This window comes from Cetorhinus maximus, chromosome 6 (genome assembly GCF_964194155.1).
Source record: "Cetorhinus maximus chromosome 6, sCetMax3.hap1.1, whole genome shotgun sequence".
NCBI lineage: Eukaryota > Metazoa > Chordata > Chondrichthyes > Lamniformes > Cetorhinidae > Cetorhinus > Cetorhinus maximus.
In genome coordinates this window covers 5,473,076-5,493,600 of record NC_135884.1, presented here as the reverse complement: position 1 = coordinate 5,493,600, position 20,525 = coordinate 5,473,076, and the positions used below count along the sequence as shown (strand labels likewise).

General features: G+C 45.1%; 1 protein-coding gene across 2 annotated transcripts in view; it reads left to right on the top strand.

Moving 5' to 3' along the window:
* Positions 1-407: 407 nt before the first annotated feature.
* The window catches only part of LOC144681493 (monoglyceride lipase-like), an 84,568-nt gene continuing 64,450 nt past the window's right edge, over positions 408-20,525 (top strand). Inside the window, exons 1-3 of one of the 2 annotated variants that reach the window (XM_078543119.1) lie at positions 408-632; positions 868-1,011; positions 14,174-14,280. In XM_078543119.1, coding sequence (XP_078399245.1) covers positions 887-1,011; positions 14,174-14,280 — 232 coding nt within the window. In that variant the 5' untranslated portion in view covers positions 408-632; positions 868-886. The remainder of the gene's footprint in view (positions 633-867; positions 1,012-14,173; positions 14,281-20,525) is intronic. The other variant, XM_078543118.1, reaches the window with a different exon arrangement.

The following is a 20,525-nucleotide window of genomic DNA, read 5'->3' as shown; positions in this document are numbered from 1 at the left end:
TGTCCTCACTCTGGGAGAGTCTGTAAAGGCCAAGGTAGGGCTCAATAGTCATTGGCAAACCCACAGTCAACACTGACATCTTACTTAAACCCAGCCATTGGCAAGAAAGGGTTGAGCGACTGCCAATGATGAAATGTATGGTTACTATTTGTTTTAACCACTCCCTGTGATAGAGAGTTCACCATTCTCACCACTCTCTGGGTAAAGAAGTTTCTCCTGGGTTCCCCGATTGAATTTCTTGGTGACTCTCTTACACCGATGACCCTGGAGTGATGCTCTCCCACTGTCCAGCACTGGTGTGTGGTGGTGTTTAATGGAGAGAGCTAGCGTGGGGCACATACGTGTCACAAAGAATTTCCCCCCTCCTCGTATCCGGCTCTGCCTCTCTCTCTCTCTCTCTCTCTTTTTTTCGAAACAAAATACCAAATTAGCAAAAGAGAAAGCATGAGGGCACCGCCAGAGGCAGTCGCTCCGATTTCAGCAACTTACAAGGAAGGGAATGTGAAACGGAGCAAGATCTCGAGTGAATTGTGAAGCGACCTGACAGAAGAGGCGAAGGGTCCTGGTCCCGAATTCAGAGTTTCCCTGTGTTCTGTGATTGTTTCGGGGTCCGTTACGTGTATTCATTTAAGGTCGGTGCTGGGTTCTGTTGGCCATTTTCAAACGTCCTCTCGGCGGCGCGGGTGGTACCGATGGACTGAAAGATGGGTCAGTGTACCAGAGGGCGCAACAACTCCGCAGAGAGTCTCTGTTATGGCCACAGCAAGGCTCATTTTTCTTACGGGTTCCCGGCGAGCCCCCGCAACAATTGGTAACTTGGCTTGTTTTGTCTCCCCACCACCCTCCCCTTCCCGATATGTGTGCCAGGTGCTGCCGCGCCTCCGCGATGCTGCAGGGTCGAGGGGAACGTGTCACCCCTCAAGGGGAGCCTTACAGGAACCTGTCGCACTTGGTTAACGCCGATGGGGATTACATTTTCTGCCGATACTGGGAACCCTCAGAGCCGCCCAGGTTAGCTTTACCTTATTGTTGGGTGTGTGTGTGTGTCTCAGCAAAAGAGGCTTTTGATCCTGGGCTCGCTCACTCAACGCTGGGTTGTGGATTGTGGAGCAAGTTTTTTTTCCATATCATGGTATTGTGCAGGTGCAACTGACCTTTATCAATTTCATATTCCCTCCCCCACCCCTCATCCATCTCCTGTACCCCCATCCACCCCCCACCTCCCTCTCCCCCCCCCAGTTTAAAGAGGGAGGAAAGAGGCGGGTGTTGCAGAGACTGAAATTGATCAGACTGGGGAGTGACATTCCCGGGTATCAGGCGAGGTTACAAATCCTCACCAGAGGCTGTGTGTGTGTGTGTGTGTGTGTGAATGTGTGTTATCTTGTTAAACCGTCTGCTTTTCATTCAACACAGGTTAGACAAACACCAATGCCCAGCCATTCGGGGGTGTGACTTTTTCCAATTATTTTTTTGGATCAGGAATTTCCTGGCTGACTTTTGTTTGCGCGCGTTTGGGATTTTTCCATCCTCTCTCTCTCTCTCTCTCTATTGTAAACTGGGAATGTCCGGCAGGCAAAAATCCTGTTTTATCCGGTGAAGGATGCAGGGGATCGAACATAAAACCTCGTCGTCGTACCCCAAGCGGAACACGGTGGGATATAGTCAGTAAGCAGGTCAAGCGGTTCATACCTCGGTCATTTGTACAGGCTTGTCACTTGGATGATGTGATTTTGTTCAAGCGGCCGCTATCTGCCTTTTCCTTAACTTTTCACCATCTGCAAGTCACCTGCCTCTGGATAGTCCCCCTAAAGAGAAATAACTTGCATTTACGTAGCGCCTTTCACGACCTGGAGACCAATGTAAACATTGTTAGCTCTGTTTTCAAATCTCTCCGTGGTCTCGCACCTTGCCTTTCTCCTGAACTCTACATTCCTCCAACTCCAGCCTCATGTACATTTCCCCGATTTTAATCGCTCCACCGTTAGCCGTGCACCTTCAGCTGCATGAGGCCGAAACCTTTCTAGGTCTCCTCCTTTAAGGCACTCCTTAAAACTTGCCTCTTTATCCAAGATTTTGGCCATCTGACTTAATATCTCCTTACGTGGCTGGGATTAATAACACACTTTAATCTGTTAAAGGTGCCATACAAATGCAAGTTGCTGTTACTGTTGTTTTCCCAAGGCACTTGACAATGAAATGAAATACTTTTGAAATCTAATCATTGCTGTAACAAATAAAAATGTTCAAAATTATGAGGGGTGTGTGTAATAAGGAGAAACTGTTTCCATTGGCATGAAGGTCAGTAACCAGAGGACACAGAACTGAAACAATTGCAAAAGGACTGGAGCAGTGGGTGGGGGCGCGGTGTTGGGGGATGGTGTGGAATAAGTATCTTTTTCATCCAGTGAGTTGTTGAGATGTGGAATACACGACTTGAATGGTTCGAGGAAACAGACTCAACAGTAACTTTCAAAAGTATTTGGGGAGCAATCGGGAAAGTGGAAGGTAGTGGGACTAATTGGAAAGATTCAAAGAGCCAGCACAGATAGGATGGGCTGAATGGACCTGCGTAAAAATGTTTTTCCTCATGTCACTTTTGCCGTTCACCTTATATCATTGTCCTCTGGTTCTCAACCCTTCCACCAATGGGAACTGTTACTCCCTATGTACTTGCCCAGCCCTCTCATGATTTCGAACGCCTCTATCAAACCTCCTCTTCCACCTTCTTTTCTCTTAGCCTAGCTTCCCAATCTGTCCATGTAACTCAAGTCCCTCATTCCTGGAACCATTCTTGTAACACACCCTCTTTAAAGCCGTCACATCCTTCTTAAAGTGTGGCTCCCAGAATCGGACACACTGCTCCAGCTGAGGCCAAACCACAGTTTTGTAAATGTTGATCATAACTTCCTTGCTGTTATAGTCTATGCCTCTGTTATAAATCCCAGGATCCCAAATGCCTATCAATCACTTTCTCAGCCTGCCTTTTCATCTTCAATGATTTGTGCCCATTTACCCCCAGATTTCTCTCTTCCTGTACCCCCTTCAGAATTGTATTCTTTATTTTGTATTGCCTCTCCTCATTCTTCCTGCCAAACTGTAACACTTCACACTTTTCTGCATTATATTTCATCTGCCACATGTCATAGGAACATAGGAAATAGAGGGGGGATTTGATTGAAACTTACAGAATACTGAAAGGTCTGGATAGAGTGGACATGGGGAAGATGTTTCCATTAGTAGGAGAGACTAGGACCTGAGGGCACAGCCTCAGAGTAAAGGGAAGACCTTTTAGAACAGAGATGAGGAGAAACTTCTTTATCCAGAGAGTGGTGAATCTATGGAATTCATTGCCACAGAAGGCTGTGGAGGCCAGGTCATTGAGTGTATTTAAGACGGAGATAGATAGGTTCTTGATTGGTAAGGGGATCAAAGGTTACGGGGCGAAGGCGGGAGAATGGGGTTGAGAAACTTATCAGCCATGATTGAATGGCAGAGCAGACTCGATGGGCCAAATGGCCTAATTTCTGCTCCTATGTCTTATGGTCTTATGGTCTTATGGAAATAGGAGCAGCAGTTGGCCATTCGGCCCCTCGGGCCTGCTCTGCCATTCAACTAGATCATGGCTGATCTACCTCAATGCCATTTTCCTGCACTATCCACATGTCCCTTGATGTCATTAGTATGCAGAAATCTATCAATCTCTGTCTTGGACATACTCAATGACAGCCTCCACAGCCCTCTGAGGTTGAGATTTCCAAAGGTTCACCACCCTCTGATTGAAGAAATTCCTCCTCAACTCAGTCCTAAGTGGCCTACCCCTTACTCTGAGACTGTGTCCCCTGGTTCCAGACACCGCCTCTACCCCCTGCCACAAGGGGAAACATCCTTCCTGCATTTACCCTGTTGAGCCCTGTAAGAATTTTGAATGCTGCAATGAGATCACCTCTCATTCTTCTAAACTCTGGAGAATACAGGCCCAGTCTCCTCCTCATAGGACAATCTCACCACTCCAGGGAGCAGTCTGATGAACCTTTGCTGCACTCCCTCTGTGGCAAGTATATCCTTCCTTAGGTAAGGAGACCAAACTGCACACTATGCTCCAGGTGTAGTCTGCAATCTCACCAAGGCTCTATACAATTGCAGCAAAACTTCTTTGCTCCTATACTCCAATCCTCTTCAATAAAAACCAACACCCCATTTACCTTCCTAATTTCTTGCTGCACCTGCATGTTGGCTTTCAGTGACTCATGAACAAGGACACCCAGGTCCCTTTGGACATCAACACTTCCCAATCTTTCACCATTTAAGAAAACACTCTACATTTCTGTTTTTCCTACCAAAGTGGATAACTTCACATTTTTCCACCTTATGTTCCATCTGCCATGTTCTTGCCCACTCGCTTAGCCTGTCTAAATAGCCTTGAAGCCTCTTTGCATCCTTCTCACAATTCACATTTCCATCCAGCTTTGCATCATCAGCAAACTTGGAAGTATCACTTTTGGCCCGCACATGCAAATCGTTGATGTAGATTGTGAATAGCTGGGGCCCAAGCACTGATCCTTGTGGTACCCCACTATTCACAGCATGCCAACCTGAGAATGTCGCATTTATTCCTACTGTCTGTTTTTTGTCCATTAACCAATTCTCAATCCATACCCCCAATCCCATGTTATGCTCTGATTTTGTTTACCAACCTCTTGTGTGGGACCTTATTGAAATCTTTCTGAAAATCCAAATACACCACATCCACTGGTTCCTCCTAATCTATTCTGCTAGTTATGTCCTCAAAAAACTCCAACAGGTTTGTCAAACATGATTTCCCTTTCATAAATCCATGTTGATTCTACCCAATCCTATCATTATTTTCCAAGTGTCCAGATATAACATCCTTTCTCATAGATTCCAACATTTTCCCTGCTACTGATGTCAGGCTAACAGGACTGTAGTTCGCTGTTTTATCTCTCCGTCCTTTCTTAAATGGTGGGGTTACATTTGCTTCCTCCCAATCTGCGGGAACCGTTCAAGAATCTATGGAATTTTGGAAAATGACCACCAATGCATCCACTATCCCTACAGCCACTTCCTTCAACACTCTGGAATGTGGACCATCAGGTCCAGGGGAATTTATCAAGTTTTAGTCCCATTAATTTCTCCAGTGCTACTCTTTTTACTAACACTAATTTCTTTCACTTCCTCATTCTCGCTAGTCCCTTGGATCTTTAGTATTCCTGGGAGGTTTTTTGTATCTTCCTCTGTGAAGACAGATACAAAGTATTTGTTTAGCTTCAGTGCCATTTCCTTATTTCCCATTATAAATTTTCCTGTCTCTGCCTGTAATGGGCACGCATTTGTCTTTGCTAATCTTCTCCTTTTTACATACTTATAGCAGCTTTTACAGTCCATTTTTTATGTTTATTGCTAATATACTTTCATATTCTATTTTCTGTTCCTTTATCACTTTCTTGGTTGTCCTTTACTGAACTCTAAAATGCTCCCAATCCTCAGCCTTACTACTTTCCTTAAGCAATTTTATAAGACTCTTCCTTTGATCTAATACAATCTTTAACTTCTCTTACTAGCCGCGGTTGGATCACCTTTCCTGCTGGGTTTTTGTGCTTCAAAGGAATGTAATTGTGGTGTAAAACAGGCATTAATTCTTTAAACGCTAGCCATTGCCAGTTTACTATCGTGCCTTTTGGTGTAGTTTCCCAATCTACCACAGCCAACTTTGCCCTTCATACCTCCGTGGTTTCTTTTGTTTAGATTTAAGACCCTAGTTTCTGAGTAAGAACATAGGAACATAAGAACATAGGAACAGAAGTAGGCCATTCAGCCCATCGAGCTTACTCTGTCATTCAATTATACCATGGCCGATCATCTACCTTAACGCCACTTTCCCGCTCTATCTCCATATCCCTTGATGTCTCTTTTGGATTCCTTTTTATGTTAGCTGCCAGTCTCTTCTCGTTTTCTTTCTCCTTGCTTCGTTTATTTCCTTTAACATTTCCCCTCTGAACTTTCTATGCATAGCCTAGTTCTCACTTGTGTTGTCAACCTGACATCTGTCATCTTACTCTCTATCTCTTTCATCAGCCAGGAAGCTCCGGCTTTGCTTGTCCTTCCTTTCATCCTCAAAGTGCTTTACAGCCAATGAAGTGAATTTTCAAGTGTAATCGCTGTTGTAAAGTAGGGAATGCAGCAGTCAATTTGTGCACAGTAAACTCCCACAAGTAGGAAGGAGCTAATGACTGGATAATCAGTGCTAGTGATATTGGTTGGGGAATAAGTTTTGGGAATTTCCCTGCTGTTCTTCAAAATAGGGCCATGGGACCTTTTGCACTTTCAAGGGTGCAGCATTCTCTGGCACTGGATTTCAACCCAGATTTTGTGCTCTAGTCACTGGATTTGGCCTAAAGCCCACAACATTCTAGTTCAGTGGCAAGAATGCTATCCACTGAGCCACAGTTGACACTTGCCAAGTTCCACTGTTGTTACAACGTCAGAGTAGGATTGTCGATTTATAGGGTCCAAGGTCTCATTTGTGCCAATTGTGTTACGCAGTAATGAAGCATTTCTGGAAGAATACAACTTTAAATGATAGGATACAATGTCCCGTCTTTCACTGTGTAAAGAATACAGTCAAAGGACACAGAACTTTCTGTAAGATTTTTTTCAGGCAGTTCAAGAATGCGACATTGGACCGTGAATTATGAGAGAGTGGGTAGGTCAATAATATGCTATGTCAAGCATTTCCCGAAGTGAACTAGGTAGAGAGGAATGTAACATTTCAATGATCTGGAGGGAAAATAAAGTTTCCTACATCTGAAAAAAGTACTATTTTTGGAAAAAAACTCACCACCTTTGGGATAATTGCCCAGGGATAATGCATCGCTGGATGAAGGCTCAGACCTTGGCTGTGGATATTGGGAGGATCATGGGCAGTCCACCTGTGAGCCTGTGGCAAGGCTCCCAAATACAACACGCACAACTCGTTGACGTCAGCCTTCAGCTGTCTAGAACAGGGAGGGATAAAATTTGACCAGGACACGGGATTAAACTTTCCTGCTCTTCTTTGGTAATTTCTGTGGGACCTTTCCCGAGAGGGCAGATGGAGAGAACATAACAAGCAGGAGCAGGAGTAGGTCACATAGTCCCCTGGAGCCTGCTCCGCCATTCAACAAGATCATGGCTAAATTTCCCCATAAACTCCACTTTCTCTCCCTTTCACCGTATACCTTAATGTCCAAGAATTGATCCAGTTGCCTTGGACACACTCAACAACTGAGTATCCACAGCTCTCTGAGGTCGAGAATTTCAAAAATTCACCATCCTCTGAGTGAAGAAACTCCTCCTCATCTCAGTCTTAAATGGCTGACCCCTTATCCTGAGACTGACCCCTAGTTCTAGACTTTCCAGGCATGGGGAACAGCTTCTTAGTATCATCTCTTACAGCATATGCAAGCAAATGGCACTAACCATTTGTCATTACCATAGGAGTTAATTGCAAAAGTGCTGTTTTAATGTATTTAACACATCAAGCCTGACCTATTTTACAAAGCCTATGTGTGAAAAAATATACTGATGGTTGGATGAGATTCAGTGAAATTGAGGTTTGAACCACATATGTGCCACGTCATTCTGCTCCATTGCTCTGCCCAGATTGTAAACAGTCCTCTCAGCCAGAGCTACTGTCAGCTGAGGTTTGGTAAAATCCCAGGACCTTTTCATGGTGGTTGAGTGAAGAGCTGGTGAGCCCTGTGCAGGGAGTTGGGGGAGGGGCGGGGGAAGGGTTGGAGTTGGTGGGGGGGGGGAGGTATGAGGACAAACGAGGTGATGGAGGGAGGCATGTGTGCGGCCAGAAGTAACCAACTAAACTTGGATGTTAGTTGTCATGTCAAGGGAATTACAACAAGAACTTATATTTGCAAAGTGTCTAACGTGGCCCAAGTAGAAATCAATGAGGATATGGATACTGAGCCAGAAAGGCTGAGAATAAGAGCGTGCAGAAAAGATTCACAAGAATGGTCCCAGGGATAAGGAATGTCAGCCATGCAGAGAAGCTAGGGCTGTTTTTCTCAGAGAAAAGGTTTGATAGAGGTGTTCAAAATCATGAGGGATCTGGACAAAGTAGACAGGGAGCAACTATCCCTATTGGCGGAAGGGTTGAGAACCAGAGGACATTGATTTAAGCTAATTGGCAACAGAAACAATGGTGACGTGAGAAAAATCTCTTTTACGCCGTGAGTGTTTAGGATCTGGGATGCTCTGCCTGAGGGCGTGGTGGAGGCAGATTCAATCGAGGCATCCGAGAGGGAATTGCATAATTATCTGAGGTGAAGAAGTTCGCAGGTCTATGGGGGGGACTTCACGGAACAACTTCCTGTTGTTCTAAGATGGCTGAGATGAAACTGGCAAGGCCAAAGGCTGGCATGAAGGCTGTGGAACCACAGGTATCAAGTTATGAGGCGAGGTGTTAAGGATAAAAGACTTTTAAGGTCAAGTTGCCCAGGAACCGAAACACCAAAGGAAGTTGCTGACTGCGTGGACGGGCTTGACATGATTGACTGCAGATATTGAAAAGCCGAGAGATTTCTGATAACTCTGAAAAATGGTTGGGCAAGCAGCTGCAGAAGCAGCGTCTGATTTTAATATGATAATGGAGTTATGGAACTGTCTTTCAGAAGATAAGCTAGAAGAGGAAGGAGTATTGTGGAACCTGTCCTTTTACTTGCTGATAACAAACTGTAAATGTCACACCCCGAGCGTTCAGATTCCGCTTCAAAAGTGTCAAAAAAGAGAAAGTAAACCAGTTATTTCCTGCTGTTTGTTCTGACCCCTCCCATTTCCCTGCCCTCCTCCACCACCCCCAGCCTGGGACCAGAGCCAAAAAATGTAAAATCCACAATAGCCTCCGTCAACATTAGGTTCACTGATCACCAGAGTGTGCCTCGTGGAGCCAGTTCTCCACAGTGAACACAATCTAAACACTAGCTTTTAGAGGGGAGGGCAGGTTAAAAACAAAAGCAGTAGGAGGAGGAGTAGGCCATATGGACCCTCAAACCTGCTCCACTATTTAACAACGTTATGGCTGATCTTTGGCCTCACTTTCCTGCCTGATCTCCTTATCCCAAGGCTGTAGGGATAAGCCCAGCAGCTACAGGCCAGTCAGTTTAACTTTGGTGATGGGGAAACTATGAGAAACAAAAAACAAAAATACCTGGAAAAACTCAGCAGCAACTGCGGAGAGGGACACAGTTAACATTTCGAGTCTTCACCAGAACTAAGGAAAAATAGAGTCACTCGGACTCGAAACGTTAACTGTGTCCCTCTCCGCAGGTGCTACCAGACCCGCTGAGCTTTTCCAGGTATTTTTGTTTCCGTTTCGGATTTCCGGCATCCGCGGTTTTTTTTTGCTTTTAAACTTTGAGAAACCGTGGCTGGGATTTTCTGGCCCCGCCTACGGCCGGGGTCTCCGGGTCCCACGTAAAGTCAATGGACTTTTGGCTGGCCGGCTGCACCCCAGGGCCAGAAAATCCCAGCCAGGAATCCCGGACAGAGTTAACAGTCGCAAGGACAAACGCAGGTTAAATAAGGAAAGGCGGCATGGATTCCTTCAGGAAAATTCATGTTTAACTAGCTCGCTGGAGCTTTTTGAAGAGGTAACAGAGAGGGTCGATGAGGGCAATGCTGTCGATGTGGTGTACGTGGATTTCGAAAAGGGGTTTGGTACAGTGCCGCACAACAGACTTGCGAGCAAAGTTGTAGCTCACGGAATACAAGGGCAGTAGCAACATGGACAAGAATTGGCTAGCGGCAAGAAACAGAGAGTAGTTGTTAATGGATGTTTTTTGGGCTGGAGGAAGGTTTGTAGTGGGGTTCCCCAGGGGTCAGCGTTGGGACCCTATTTTCCTGATATATATTCATGGCCTAGATCTTGGCGTACAGGGCACAATTTCAAAGTTTGTGGATGATACAAAACTCGGAAGCATTGTGAACAGTGAAGACAGTAAAAACTTCAAAAGGACCTTGGGCAGAACTTTACGCTGACCATGCGGGCGCGTGCCCGACCCGATCGGACGTGAAATCACGCGAGGTGACGCCGGGTGAGTGTCCCGACGCCGTCCCGCGATATTTCGATGTGCAAAAGTCGGAAGCGCACCCACCGGCAATTAACAGGGCAATTAAACCCATTAACAGAGCAATTGACCCCCGATTTTTCGTGGTCTGCCCAGCCTCACGGTTGGCAGACGGGCGAATCAGCCAGGCGGCCTTTACAGTTTTCATGAAACCTCGTCAAAGGGCGTGATGAGGCTTCCATTATGAAATAAAATAAAAATAAAAATCTATGCACAGCATTTTTATCATGTAAAATGTTCAGGAGACTGATTGTGATGCTTGGACATTTTTTTTTCCTGATTTGAAAAACTTTATTTAATGCTTTTCAGGTCTTCAGCTCACTGAGGCCGCTCTGTGCCTGCAGGGAGATTTCTGTCAGCGCTGGCCCACGCCCAGGCTGACGTCAGTGCCCACCCTCCTCCCGCCCCCCACCCCCAGCAGTGCTGAGCTTCTCAGCGCGCGCTTCACGCTGCCTGGCCGTTAATTGGCCGGCCAGCGTGAAATCGTGGATGGGGGCCGTTCGCGGTCGGTGGTCCGACAACAAATTCAGTGCGCATCTTCCGAGCAACTGACCAGATTTCCCTAACCCACTGCAGTAGGGATGGTTCTGTGGAATCAGCCCAATATCTCTCTCCATCTCTCCTGTTTCTGTCTCTCATGTTCCCCGAATTTGTACGAGAGTCTCTCTCTATCTTCTCTCTATCTATTTTGTGTCTTTGTCTGTGATTCTCTCATGTCTGCTCTCTCAGGTGGGTGTAAAGGTCCCAGGGCCACAGTTTTTGAAGAAGAGTAGGGAAGATCTTCCCAGTGTCCTGGTTAATATTTGTCCCTCAACCAACATCGCTAAGAAATTGTGTGATCCTTTATCACATTCCTGTTTGTGGGATCCTGCTGTGCACCAATTTGCTGCTGTGTTTCCTAAGTTACATGACTGACCAGACTTCAAAAAGTATTTTACTGGCTGTGAAGCACTTTGGGACATCCTGATGGCGCTATAGAAATGCAAATACTTTCTACAAACAGTGTAAAACAGTCAGCATTATATTGTACTCATTTGTTTAGTAAACTACAGTGAACAACACCCCTAACGGCTGGGATGGCAGCCAAATCAAGCAGCGCTATTGTTTCCTGCCCCTCCTTTCCTCTGCCAAGTTTAGTCGGTTTCTCTCCTTCTCCCTTTCTCCACTGAAGCCATTAATTCTTTGCTGAGATGTGGCTCCCAGGGCTCAGCACCCTGCAGTTGCCCAACTGACCTTTCCAGATTGAGACAAGTCTGCTTGACCCTCACCCAACACGTCCAACTGATGGACCAGGGCAGTAAACTGGAGCAGGGAGACCTGGTAGATTTTACCCCTCTCTATCCCAGGGACTGGGAGACCAAGGCAACAGCTCTCACCCAGCACAGACTGGGAATCTGGATTGCTCAGTTACTCACTCCCAGCGAAAGCCTTGAGGGGAGGGGGATGAAGGTAAAGATTGAGAGGAGGGGAAGAGGAGGAGAGAAGCCAGGGCCAGTGGATTCTACTGGATTCCAAATAAGGGAGCATAATTTATTTATTTATTCTAACAACAGGTAATGGTGAATAGACAAGTGGCAAGTAACATCCAGGCCAGCCAAGTGCCAGGCAATTACCATCTCCAACAAGAGAGAATCTAACCATTGTTCCTTGACATTCAATGGCATCACCATTACTGAATCCCACACTATCAACATCCTGGGGGTTACATTGGCCAGAAACTGAACTGGACTAACCATATAAATACTGTGGCTACAAGAGCAGGTCAGAAGCTAGGAATCCTGCAGCGAGTAACTCATCTCCTGACTCCCCAAAGCCTGTCTACCATCTACAAGGCACAAGTCAGGAGTGTGATGGAATATTCTCCACTTGCCTGGATGAGTGCAGCTCCAACAACACTCAAGAAGCTTGTTACCATCCAGGACAAAGCAGCCACTTGATTGGCACCACATGCACAAACATTTGTTCCCTCCATCACTGACGGACAGTAGCAGCAGTGTGTACCATCTACAGGATGCACTGCAGGAACTCACCAAGTCTCCTTAGACAGCACCTTCCAAACACATAACCACTACTATCTAGAAGGGCAAGGGCAGCAGACACATGGGAACATCACCACCTGGAAGATCCCCTCTAAGCCACTCACCATCCTGACTTAGAAATATATTGTCCGTTCCTTCACTGTCGCTGGGTGAAACTCCTGGATCTCCCTTCCTAACAGCACTGTGGGAGAACCTACTCCACATGAACTGCAGCAGTTCAAGAAGGCAGCTCACCACCACCTTCTCAAGGGCAAGAATACCAAACATAAAGGGAACAACAATTTATACTTTATGAGAAGAAAGTACTGATTGGTTGGCAAGTGGGCTTATATTTCCTACTGAACAGCACTATGGGAGCAACTACAACACATGGACTCCAGCAGTTCAAGAAGGTGGCTCACCACCATCTTCTCAAGGGCAATTAGGGATGGACGCTAAATGTTGGCCTAGTCAGCGCCCACATCCTGTGAATGAAAATAAAAAAACTTCTGACTACAATTCACTGACATTAAGAAACAGAGGGACATATTTCCCAGAGTTAAACATTGTATCCAAACTCATCACCAGTCTTGTGCACATGTCTTTCCACAGCCTAGCATTGGAAAGCTGAAATAAAAATGCGTAATTCTAGAAACACTCAGCAGGCCTGGAAGTGTAGGGGGAGAGCAAAACAGAGTTAATGTTTAGGGTTGATGACCTTTCGTCAGACACTATAATGTCATGTGTGCCAGTGGGAATGCTCTTGCTTCTGAAATTGTTGAGAAAAGGGATCGAAACAGGTTCATTAACAAGTGAAGAGGGCACTCAGTAGAGCACATACCTTTACTATGGTGAGTTAACTCAATGTTATTAAAATTATACAACTCTTCCTTGAGGCTTTTCTCTGCCTGGTTGTTGGTCTGTCACTACAAAAGCTGAAAAAAGAAATCTTTTTATTATGAGCTTCCATCTCACTGGGGAGGCTTCAGACCAATCCAAATCCAACAACCTGCTCTGAAAACTCTGCTGACGTTTTGACAGCTGTGGCAAATTTCACCACAGCAGCTGAGATAATCCACAAGATTTTAAAACAATCAACATTCTAAATAAAACAACCCACAACATTTGAAAAAAAAGTCAATTCAGTCTATCTCGCAATATTAATGGATCCTTTAAAAAAATTCCAGGATCTGTATCTGCATCTTCTCCAAAAACTAACCATTTCTCCCTTGGCCCATTCCCTATCTGTGTACCAAGTTTCGTTGAAATCCATCCATTAGTTATTGAGATATGTTGTTTATAGACAAACAGACTAAAAGGGATGAAAATATTGAGGTAATAACTTTCAAATGGGAATAGGGTGTACACTTGAAAGGGAAAAAAATTGCAGGGCTATGGGGAGAAAGCAGGGGAGTGAGACTAATTGAACAGCTCTTTCAAAGAGCTGGCACAGACAAAATGGACCAAACAGCTTATTTCTGTGTTCGATGAATCTAAGAGCTTGGTAGCTTTCAGAAGTATCTTAGAGGAGGAAAGTAAGGAGAGAGGCAGGGAGTTTTATGTAGGAAATTCCTGAGCCTGGGGCTTTGACAGTCGAAGATGGGGCCACCAGCGGTTGGGTGAAGGAACTTGAGGATGCGCAAGAGGCCAGAATCAGAGGAGCTCTGAGTTTGCAGAGAGTTGTAAGGCTGGAAGAGTTTAGAAAGATGGAGAATGGAAAAGCCATGGTGAGATTTGAACATAAGTGTAAGAAATCTAATTTTGAGTTGTCATTGAACCAGGAGCCAAAGTAGGTCAACGAACACAGGGGTAATGGACAAACGGAACTTAAAATAGTTGAGTCCGGAGGTAATCAAAGCACGGAAGAGGATATCTGCATCAGATGGCCTGAGGCAAGGTCAGATAGGTAATATTGCAGAGATGAAATCAGGGTTGAATTACAAGGTTTTAATGCACTTTTTCGGTAAATTAATGCTTGCTCTTCCACTGCTGATTTCCTCTTCCGCCTAATTCTTCCAGGGCTTTAGTGATGATAATACACGGTGCAGGAGAACACAGCGGCCGCTATATGGAAGTTGTCACAATGCTTATGAAGCAATCCCTGTTTGTATTTTCACACGATCATGGTAAGTACCATCTGTCAGCTCCTAATCCTGGCACAATGATCCATCAGGAATGTGTTTTGTTGCACTGTCTTTTGGTAGCTGCTGACTATCTGTTCACTCAAGGAAATTGCTCAAAATATCACGGTCGATTTCACCTTCTTCCTCAGCCAAAGCTTTCTTTACCTGTCACAATGGATTACAAATGCATGGCATAGATTTCCCAATGAAGATGTTTCAGTGACACAGGAACTGCATCAAACCTGCTCCGCCATTATTGTTAACCTTGATATTTCTATCATTTTAATCTGAGTTGACAGTCTTCTTCCAAGTTCCCTTCTTTCCAAGTCAGTATCAACCGCCCTCTTAAACATGCCAATTGACTAACAACTATAGTTATCTGGGGCTGTGTGTTCCACATCCTCACCATCAGCTCAACACAGTTTATGGAATGAACTCATTTTTGACAAACTGAGAGTCCTAAGCTGATATCCATGATGTGGGGTCTCCAGCGAGGGTGAAAAAATGAGCGTGGAAAAGATCAACAAATGCTTGGTTTATATAGCGCCTTTAATGTAGTAAAACAACCCAAGGCGCTTCACTGGATTGATTGTCAAGCAAAATTCGACACCAAACCGCATAAGGCGGCATTAAAACATGTAACCAAAAGCTTGGTCAAGGGAATAGTTTTAAGGAACTTCTTAAAGGAGAGAGGTTGAGGGAGGGAATTCCAAAGCCAAGGGCCTAGACAGCTGAAGACACAGCCGTCAATGGTAGAGTGAAGAGAATTGGGGATGCATAAAGAGCCAGAATTGGAGGAGTGCAGAGATCTCACGGGGTTGTAGAGCTGGAGGAGATTACAGGGAGAGCGGAGGCCATGGAGGGAATTGAAAACAAGGACAGGAACTTTAGATTAGGGGGTATTGCCAGATCGAGAACAGATGTAGGTCAAGTAATAAGGCAGGAAGTAAGAGTAATCAAAAACCTGCGGATTGCTGGAGGAAGAGAGGGCAGAGGGAGGTGAGGTGACAATGTCGATGTGTTGGGCAAGAAAGATTTGGGGTAGAAAATGGAGCGATTGCTCTTGATTTCAACCCATTCAGGATTGAGAAAGGACAAAGGAAGGATAAAATAAATAGGAATGAGAGAAAGAAAATTAGTAAATAACATCCTGAGGACCTTCCAAAGAAAATCACAACTGTTTAATTACTTTGGAAGTTTAATTGCTGTTGCTGCAGGCAGACAATTCACAGACTCTACGGTCCCACAAGCAGCAAATGAGATGAATGACCAGTTAAGCTGTTTCCAGTGGTATCGGCTGAGGGAGGAATGTTGGCCCGTACACTGGGAAACCTCCTTGCTCAACTTTGAGTTGGACCATGGGATCTTTTTCACGCCTGAGCAGGCAGGGCCTTGGTTTGGTTTCTCATCTCCAACAAAGCTGCACCTCTTCAGCGCTGCGCTGACATGTGGGCTGAGACCATGTGCTGGAGCCCTGAGTGGATCTCAAACCCACAAACCTTTGATCCAAAGGTAAGAGTCTCGTCAACTGAGGCAAGATGATTCCCAGAGAGTGTCAGGGAGCACGTTTGGAGTTTGGGAGAAATAGGAGGACAGGGCAGAGCAGAAGTGACTTGAATGATACAGGGAAGGTGTATGGAGTTCCCAAAGTTTCTATATTAAATAAATATCAAATATCAGAAAATGCTGGTAAACCTCAGCAGGTCTGGCTGCATCTGTGGAAAGAGAAACAGAGTTAACGTTTCAAGTCTAATATGACTTCTTCAGAGCTAAAGAGAAGTAGAAATGTGATGTGATGGATTTTGTACTGTTTAAGTGAGGGTGGAGCAGGTGGAGCAAGATAGGAGGTCAGGGATAGGTGGGAGCTCAGGAGAGATTGACAAAGATGTCATGGACACAAGACAAGGGGAATATTAATGGTAGTGGCAAAGACCAAAGAAGATGCTGATAGTGGCAGAAGGTGTTATTAGCAGAACAAGGCTCAGTGCTCTGTGAAAGCACAACATAGAAACAAGTGACAGATGGCCCTGTGGGGGGAGGGGGGTGGGTGTTGGGGAAAAGGGATAAAAAAGAATGCACAAATAAATAAAAGAATAAAATATAAATAAATATAAATTGGATTAAAAAAGGGGTCAAGATGGAGCAGAGAGTTCATGATATGAAGTTGTTGAACTCAATATTGAGTCCGGAAGGCTGTAAAGTGCCTAGTCGGAAGATGAGGTGCTGTTCCTCCAGTTTGTGTTGAGCTTCACTGGAACATTGCAGCAGGCCAAGGACGGACATGTGGGGATGAGAGCAGGGTGGAGTGTTGAAATGGCAAGCGACAGGGAGGTCTGGGTCATGCTTGCGGACAGACCGGAGGTGTTCCGCAAATCGGTCACCCAGTCTGCGTTTGGTCTCCCCAGTTTAGAGGAAACCACATTGGGAGCAGCGAATACAGTAGACCAAATTGAAGGAGGTCTCTCTCTATGATATTCTTTATCCCTTTCTGTTCCTCACTCTATTGACATGGCAGAGTATCTAGGGTTAAAATGCCAGACAACAAAATTGACCGCTAGTGCGGCCAATTCCTATTCTCATCAGACACTTGCAGATGCAGATAGGCAGCTCCAGTGAAACAGTAAGATCAGGAATCGAAAGCAGGCGTATAACCCAAAACTGCCCCTAAGCCAGATTAATGTCTCATACATCAGTTCAAACACTTGTGGACCCCCCCCCGCCCCGGACTTTAGCATGCTTTTTAACATCACTTTATACTGTGTTCCCTCTGAGCAATGTGTAATTAAATCAGAAATCCATTTGTAAAGTACACGGTTACACTCTGCCAGGGCACAGGGGAAATTCCTCCCTCCCCTCCCCCCACCCACCACTGTATGATACTACATAAACTGATGTCTTATAAATGTCCCTCGAGTCTGAGACCAGGGTGTGATGCTCATTTAGTGTTGGAGCAGGTTGGAGGTGAGTGCAATGACCAGGCTCAGGTCTGTGGGAGGGGGCAAAACAGCGGGAAGGTCAACAGAGTCAAAATAAGTCAATATCCTGGAACTCCCTGCCAAACAGCACTGTGGCTGCACCAACACCAGATGGACTGCGGTGGTTTAAGGAGGCGGCTCACCACCTTCTCAAGGGCAATTTAGGGATGAGTAACAAATGCTGGCCTAGCCAGCGATGCCCACATCCCATGAAAGAATAAAAAATTGTGCTTCAGACACTTGCTGCGAAGAGTTCTAACTGCATGGCGATGGAGGCCAGATGAGGCATAAGAAGCCCCCATTCCTTTCTTTGTGAAATGCCTGGAGCTTCTAATTCTTCAGACCCATACCAAGGTGCAGTGTGAGGTCAAAACCTATTATTATTCTGTGATGTCCTGTTTACCCATCACCCCTGCGCTTGCTGGCTCTCAGTTAAGTAATGTCTCAATTTTAAAATGCTTATCTGTGCATTCAGACCTGTCCAAGGCCTTGTCCCCCACCTTATCTCTGTAATGCCTTCCAGCCTTACAACCCTCCAAGATCTCTGCACTCATCTAATTCTGGCCTCTTGATTATCCCCGATTTTAATTGGAACAACATTGGTTGCTGTGCCTGGGCCCTAAGCTCTGGAGTTCCATCCCTAAACCTTTCTGCCTCTTTACCTCACTCTCCTTCATTAAGTTGCTCCTAGAAACATATCTTTTTGACTACGATTTTGCTCATCTATCCTAATATCTCCTTAAGTGGCTCAGAGTCATTTTGCGCCTGGTAACGCCCTCGTTAAGCTCCTTGGGATATTTTACTGTTATAAGTGCCAAGTTGTTATTGATATTTTAGCTTGGGTGTGTAGGTAAATATTGTAGGTGGTTGAAAGTAAGCAGCTAAAATGTTAGAAAACAAAAACAGAATTACCTGGAAAAACTCAGCAGGTCTGGCAGCAGTCTGCGCGTGCCCCCAGTTTCATTTTATTCTTCGCCTCATCTGATGCCTCAACAAGAAACTTTTTCTCTTTCTCTCAAGTGCTAAGGAGCTAAAATGTTAGGTCAGACTTAGTGGAAAATTATACGGATACCTAGTTATACCCAATGTTGCAAACACTTCTGATGTTACAATGAATGTTTCGCTGTTTCTAACTTGACAGTGAAACTGTAAGGAAAGCCGATACCAAGTCCCATTCACCTATTCCCTCTATGTTCACTGCCTTACATTTGTCCCCACTCCCCGCAGCATCTCCAATTTAAAATTCTTATCTCAACATTCAGATCCCTTCATCGTCTTGTCCCTTCCACCTCATTGTGATCTCTTCCAGCCCTATAACTCTCTGAGATCTCTGGGTTCCTGCAATTCCTTATGCATTCACCATTTGGGTAGCCCCTGCAACAACTGACTATTCTCTCCTGTAATCCCTCCAATAACTCAAAACTCTTCTCTGTACCAAATTCAATTATTAAATATCTTTCTTTGTTACTGTCCTCCCATCGATTCTGTTGTCTGGCACTTAACTCTGGAATTGCCTCCTTAAACCTCTCCAATGCTTCCCTTCTCCTCCTTAAAGCCCTATTCCCTTGACCCAACATTTAATCAACTCTGCAATACCTTTCCTATGTTAAAGGTGCTATATTAATGCAGGATGATGATGAGATTGAAACAGTTCACAGTTTAGTGTTGCGATGCACAACTGTATGGAACATTTCAAAGACATCGTGTCAGCAGTACAGTGACATAAGAGCAGAGAATTGACTGTAAGAATCTAGCAGGGGTACCAATGAGTATCCATACAGAGAGTAAGGCCTATTGTGCTGCAAGTTACTGTCCAGCCAGCTATAATTAGCTTCAATGCCCATAGATGGCAAAATAAGCCTGGATTTCCACCACTGATGTAAATTGGGGGATTGGTCACAGCTGGGATGTGCATTTCTCATAAACTATTGGGATAGAAGGCAGATTAATGTTTCCATGGAGGCTTTACAAACAAATAGACGCATCTATGTAAACAGTGGAAAAGATTCATGATGTGTGACACTAGCAGAGTGAAACCTCAAAACATTTAAAGGAGGAAATCTGCCATGGTTAAATAAACATCAGCAGCTACAACAGCTTCTGTCTATACAGTGATAAAAGCAAAAAACGGCGGATGCTGGAAATCCAAAACAAAAACAGAAACAGAAATACCTGGAAAAACTCAGCAGGTCTGGCAGCATGAATGTTGAAGGGTCATGAGGACTTGAAACGTCAACTGCGCTCTTCTCCGCCAATGCTGCCAAACCTGCTGAGTTTTTCCAGGTATTTCTGTTTCTGTTTTTGTTCTGTCTATACAGTGGTCTGGCCTACATGTGACTCCAGACTCCCAGCAATGAGGTTGATTTTTAACTGCCCTCTGAAATGGCCTAGCAAGTCACTCAAGTTGTTTCAAACCACCAGGAACAGGTGTAATAAGAATAAAACTGGACGTATCACCCAGCATCAACTAAGGCAACGGAAACAGCTAAAGCACACCCAGCCCTGTCAACCCTACAAAGTCCTCCTCACTAACCTATGGGGGCTTGTGCCAAAATTAGGAGTGCTGACCCACAGACTAGTCAAGCTAAAACAAAAACAGAATTACCTGGAAAAACTCAGCAGGTCTGGCAGCATCGGCGGAGAAGAAATCAGTTAACGTTTCGAGCCTTCATGGCCCTTCGGCAGAACTGAAGCATAGTTAGGAGAAGGGAGAAATATAAACTGGTTTAAGGTGGGGGGGGGGGGGAGCGGGGGGGAAGAGAGAAGTTGAGGGTGTGGTGATTGTGGAGATAAGCAGTGATAGGAGCAGATAATCAAAAGATGTCACAGACAAAAGGATCAAAGAGGTGTTGAAGGTGGTGATATTTGTCTAAGAAAAGTGCTAATTAAGAATGGAAGACAGGATACTCAAAGTACAGCTCTAGTGGGGGTGGGGTGGACAGACTAACAAGGTTTTAGTTTTAGATTTAAAAATAATGGAAATAGGTGGGGAAAGAAGAATCTATATAAATTATTGAAAAAAAAAGGGAGGGGTGGGGGGGAGAAGCGGGGTGGGGATAGGGGGAGGGGGAGTTTAAGATCTAAAGTTGTTGAATTCAATATTCAGTCCGGAAGGCTGTAAAGTGCCTAGTCGGAAGATGAGGTGCTGTTCCTCCAGTTTGCGTTGGGCTTCACTGGAACAATGCAGCAAGCCAAGGACAGACATGTGGGCAAGAGAACAGGGTGGAGTGTTAAAATGGCAAGCGACAGGGAGGTTTGGGTCTTGTCAAGCTA